A 6000-nucleotide genomic window follows, 5' to 3' on the forward strand; every position below is an offset into this window, starting at 1 on the left:
CTGTCAATTTCCCTTACGTCCAGAAAAATTGCAAACCATAGTCTTTGATAGCTTACATAATAAAAAAGAAATCAAGTTACCCTAATACTAAGTGTCCATTTTGCGTGCTGTTCCTTATCTCAAAGAAAACCCCAGGTAGGGGCGTTTTTGTCTCCATTTTCTTGCCGATCCCACACGGCGGGGTGAATGTGACAAAGCTCGGGGCTCGCTCCCCCGAATCCGACTCGGGAGCACACGCACACGTGCACGGTCCCCGACCCGAGCCCGGACAGGAGCTGCGCACGCGCACCACCCCCGAATCCCCGACCCGGGACGGCGCACGCGCACCACCCCCCCGAATCCCCGACCCGGGACGGCGCACGCGCACCACCCCCGAATCCCCGACCCGGGACGGCGCACGCGCACCACCCCCGAATCCCCGACCCGGGACGGCGCACGCGCACCACCTCAGAATCCCCGACCCGGGACGGCGCACGCGCACCACCCGTACTCACTTGGTAATTGGACATGCGCCTTTCCCCGTTCTCTACCGCGGTCGTTGTGGCGGATACAAGGGAAACTGTGGAATCAAACTGACAGTACAAGAACATATAGACCTGCATCTTAGAAACGAATTTGTAATATTTACGGATGGATCAAAAGCTCTGGCCACACAGGTATTGCAGTCTACATTCCTCAGTGCAGACAGTTTGTCTGTATTTACCTCGATCAAATCAAGAAAATCAGAAAGTAGACTGGATGTTTTTTTTTGTAATTTATTTTTTTATTGAAGTTCATTATTAAACAAACATTTCCATAAGATGTATTTCAGACATTGTACATATATATCATATAATCATATATATCACAAATCTCCACAAAGTATTTATCTGGGTTATACACTTACAGAAAAGAGTGGAAAGAGAAAACAAGCAAAAGGAAAGAACTATGTACAAGTGGGAGTGATCTTTTTTTTACAACAGATTCATTGATTTGTGAGAATAAAATCAGGCCTATGAGGCATTATGTAATTAAACCATTTTTCCCATGCTTATGATTAACAGATGCTGTTATCTTTTCCATTTTGTAAATGTCCATTGTAATTTCCATCCATGTATTTAAAGTTGGGCTCTCCTGTGATAACCATTTCCTAATAAGAGTCTTTTTACCAGCCACCAACAGTATATTCATTAAAATTCTAAGCCAGTTATATACACTGACCGAAAATAGGGTGGAAGTAAGCTTCCTTTGGGTTCCTGCTCAGTGTGGTGTGGAGGGTAATGAAAAAGTGGACATTAAACAATCACCCAAATTGTCTATAATAGAGGTCCAGATCCCTCTAAGTAAAGCAGAAGTCAAAAGCATTATAAAAACACGTATTGAGGAGACATGGCAGAAGCACTGGGATGAGAGTGAAACAGGGAGACAATTGTACACAATACAAAGGCAAGGCAGATACCAAAGAATATCAGGTGGGCATAGAAAGACAGAAGTGATAGAACATAGAATAGTACAGCACATTACAGGCCCTTCGGCCCACAATGTTGTGCCGACTCTCAAAACCTGCCTCCCATATAACCCCCCACCTTGAATTCCTCCATATACCTGTCTAGTACTCTCTTAAACTTCACTAGAGTATCTGCCTCCACCACTGACTCAGGCAGTGCATTCCACGCACCAACCACTCTCTTAGTGAAAAACCTTCCTCTAATATCCCCCTTGAACTTCCCTCCCCTTACCTTAAAGCCATGTCCTCTTGTACTGAGCAGTGGTGCCCTGGGGAAGAGTCCACTCTGTCTATTCCTCTTAATATCTTGTACACCTCTATCATGTCTCCTCTCATTCTCCTCTCCAAAGAGTAAAGCCCTAGCTCCCTTAATCTTTGATCATAATCCATTCTCTCTAAACCAGGCAGCATCCTGGTAAATCTCCTCTGTACCCTTTCCAATGCTTCCACATCCTTCCTGTACTGAGGCGACCAGAACTGGACACAGTACTCCAAGTGTGGCCTAACTAGAGTTTTATAAACACAAAAATACAACTGCAGAAGCTGTGGATCAAAGAATACGTACACAACGCTGGATTACTGATGAAGGGTCTCGGCCTGAAACGTTGGCTACTCTTTCTCACGGATTCTGCCTGGCCTGCTGAGTTCATCCAGCGTTGTGTACATAGAGTTTTATAGAGCTGCATCATTACGTCGCGTCTCTTAAACTCTATCCCTCAACTTATGAAAGCTAACACCCCATTAGCTTTCTTAACTACCCTATCTACCTGTGAGGCAACTTTCAGGGATCTGTGGACATGTACCCCCAGATCCCTCTGCTCCTCCACACTACCAAGTATCCTGCCACTCACTTTGTACTCTGCCTTGGAATTTGTCCTTCCAAAATGTACCATCTCACACTTCTCTGGGTTGAACTCCATCTGCCACTTCTCAGCCCACTTCTGCATCCTATCAATGTCTCTCTGCAATCTTTGACAATCCTCAACACTATCTACAACACCACCAATCTTTGTGTCGTCTGCAAACTTGCCAACCCACCCTTCTACCCCAGCATCCAGGTTGTTAATAAAAATCACAAAAAGTAGAGGTCCCAGAACAGATCCTTGTGGGACATCACAAGTCACAACCCTCCAATCTGAACATACTCCCTCCACCACGACCCTCTGCCTTCTGCAGGCAAGCCAATTCTGAATCCACCTGGCCAAACTTCCCTGGATCCCATGCCTTCTGACTTTCTGAATAAGCCTACCGTGTGGAACCTTGTCAAATGCCTTACTAAAATCCATGTAGATCACATCCACTACACTACCCTCATCTATATACCTGGTCACCTCTTCAAAGAACTCTATCAGGCTTGTTAGGCACAATCTGCCCTTCACAAAGCCATGCTGACTGTCCCTGATCAGACCATGATTCTCTAAATGTCCATAGATCCTATCGCTAAGAATCTTTTCCAACAGCTTCCCCACCACAGACGTAAGGCTCACTGGTCTATCATTACCTGGACTATCCCTACTACCTGTTTTGAACAAGGGGACAACATTCGCCTCCCTCCAATCCTCCAGTACCATTCCCATGGACAACGAGAACATAAAGATCCTAGCCAGGGGCTCAGTAATCTCTTCCCTTGCCTCGTGGAGCAGCCTGGGGAATATTCTGTCAGGCCCCGGGGACTTATCTGTTCTAATGTATTTTAACAACTCCAGCACTTCCTCTCCTTTAATATCAACATGCTCCAGAACATCAACCTCACTCATATTGTCTTCACCGTCAACGTTCCCTCTCAGTGGTGAATACCGAAGAGAAGTATTCATTGAGGACATCGCTCACTTCCACAGCTTGCAGGCACATCTTCCCACCTTTATCTCTAATCGGTCCTACCTTCACTCCTGTCATCCTTTTGTTCTTCACATAATTGAAGAATACCTTGGGGTTTTCCTTTACCCTACTCGCCAAGGCCTTCTCATGCCCCTTTCTTGCTCTTCTCAGCCCCTTCTTAAGCTCCTTTCTTGCGACCCTATATTCCTCAATAGACCCATCTGATCCTTGCTTCCTAAACCTCATGTATGCTGCCTTCTTCCACCTGACTAGATTTTCCACTTCACTTGTCATCCATGGTTCCTTCACCCTACCATTCTTTATCTTCCTCACTGGGACAAATTTATCCCTAACATCCTGCAAGAGATCCTTAAACATCGACCACATGTCCATAGTATATTAACCTGCAAAAACATCATCCCAATTCACACCCACAAGTTCTAGCCTTATAGCCTCATAATTTGCCCTTCCCCAATTAAAAATTTTCCTATCCTCTCTGATTCTATCCTTTTCCATGATGATGCTAAAGGTCAGGGAGCAATGATCACTGTCTCCCATATGCTCACCCACTGTCAGATCTGTGACCTGACCCAGTTCGTTACCTATACTAGATCTAGTATGGCATTCCCCCTAGTCATTCTGTCAACATACTGTGACAGGAATCCATCCTGGACACACTTAACAAATTCTGCCCCATCTAAACCCTTGGAACTAATCAAGTGCCAATCAATATTAGGGAACTTAAAGTCACCCATGATAACAACCCTGTTATTTTTGCACCTTTCCAAAATCTGCCTCCCAATCTGCTCCTCGGTATCTCTGCTGCTACCAGGGGGCCTATAGAATACCCCCAATAGAGTAACTGCTCCTTTCCTGGTCCTGACTTCCACCTATACTGACTCAAAAGAGGATCCTGCTACATTACCCACACTTTCTGCAGCTGTAATAGTATCCCTGACCAATAATGCCACACCTCCTCCCCTTTTCCCCCCTCTCTATCCCTTTTAAAGCACTGAAATCCAGGAATATTCAGAATCCATTCCTGCCCTGGTGCCAGCCAAGTCTCCGTAATGGCCACTACACCATAATTCCATGTATGTATCCAAGCTCTCAGTTCATCACCTTTGTTCCTGATGCTTCTTGCATTGAAGTACACATACTTTAGTCCTTCTCTCTTACTACCTTTATACCCTTTATTCTGCTGCTCTTCTCAAAGCCTCTCTATATGTTAGATCTGGTTTTACTCCATGCATTTCTTTCACTGCTCTATCGCTCCGGGTCCCATCCCCCTTGCAAATTAGATTAAACCCTCCCGAACCATGCTAGCAAACCTACCAGCAAAGATACTGCTCCCCCTCGAGTTCAGGTGCAACCCATCCAATCTGTACAGGTCCCACCTTCCCCAGAAGAGATCCCAATGGTCTAAAAATATAAAACCCTGCCCCCTGCACCAACTCCTCAGCCACGCATTCAACTGCCATCTCCTCCAATTCTTACCATCACTATCATGTAGTACTGGCAGCAATCCTGAGAACGCCACCCTTGAGGTCCTGTTCTTCAGCCTTCTGCCTAGTTCCCGAAACTCACACTTTAGGACCTCATCCCTCTTCCTGCCTATGTTGTTGGTCCCAACATGTATCACGACTTCTGGTTGCTTTCCCTCTCGTACCAGGATGTCATGCACCCGGTCAGAGACATCCCAGACCCTGGCACCCGGGAGGCAACAAACCATGCGTGTTTCCTTCTCACGTCCACAAAATCTCCTGTCTGCTCCCCTGACTATAGAGTCTCCAATGATGACAGCTCTTCTCTTCTCTGTCCCATCCTTCTACACCACAGGGTCAGACTCAGTGCCCGAGGCCCTGCCACCTTGGGTCACACCTGGTCGGTCATCCTCACCAACAGCATCCAGGACAGTAAACTTATTATTCAGGGGAGTGGCTACAGGGGTGCTCTGCACTACCTGTCTACTCTCCTTCGCTTTCCCCCCTCATCAGTTCATCAGTTGTTCATCAACAGTTGATCATTAGTTGTTTAAGAATTGGACATACAAGTCTTAATTACACATTATATAAAATTGGGAAATATCAAACTGGGTTGTCTTAATACTGTAATCAACCAGAAACAGTTGAACATGTATTGAAAAAATGAAAGAAGTATCAATGAGAAAGAGTGAAGATGGTAGGAGCATTTAAGATAAACAAAAAAATTGCTGTGGGTATAGAAAACATTTCAAGTGGGAGTTCAAGAGAAATACGGACCTATATCATGAAGTATCTGAAAGACTCTGGTTCATTATATAGAACTTAGGAAATGCAATTCTTTTCATTCCTCCTGTTTATCAAATGATCCACACTCCAGTCCAGTAGGTGGCGGTAATGCACCTTAAAGCTGGTTTGCCAACCGCCATAAAACAGCACAAGAAGAAGAAGAAGAAGATACAAGGGTAACAATGATTTCAGTCGCTGCTATCAAGGTGGCATAGGAGGGGCATTTTTCCATACTGCGTAGGGGTGGCGCAGGAACCTCTGCTGCCTCCTCGTGCAGAGACCTGAGTCGGATCCTGAAGGGCAGTTTACATGGTGGGCCCCTGGGCTTCTGCTGGAGACTCAAGATTCCAAAAGTGCACTGGACGGGTGGGTTAATTAGCTACTGTAAATTACCTCGTGGTGCAAGTGAGAGAAGAATCAAGTTCA

At 45.7% G+C, this 6000-nt stretch overlaps 1 protein-coding gene across 5 annotated transcripts in view; it reads right to left on the reverse strand.

Annotated features, from left to right (window-relative positions):
• The window catches only part of ube3d (ubiquitin protein ligase E3D), a 358068-nt gene extending 357767 nt beyond the window's left edge, over positions 1-301 (reverse strand). For 4 of the 5 annotated variants that reach the window (XR_009514423.1, XR_009514422.1, XR_009514421.1 and 1 more), the window contains exon 1: positions 81-301. Coding sequence is in view for 1 of the 5 variants with exons in the window: in XM_059982380.1 (XP_059838363.1) it covers positions 81-157 (77 nt within the window). In the remaining 4 variants the exon portion in view is untranslated. The remainder of the gene's footprint in view (positions 1-80) is intronic. The other variant, XM_059982381.1, reaches the window with a different exon arrangement.
• Between the last annotated feature and the right edge of the window lie 5699 nt (positions 302-6000).

Source organism: Hypanus sabinus, chromosome 10 (genome assembly GCF_030144855.1).
Source record: "Hypanus sabinus isolate sHypSab1 chromosome 10, sHypSab1.hap1, whole genome shotgun sequence".
NCBI classification, from domain to species: Eukaryota; Metazoa; Chordata; class Chondrichthyes; order Myliobatiformes; family Dasyatidae; genus Hypanus; species Hypanus sabinus.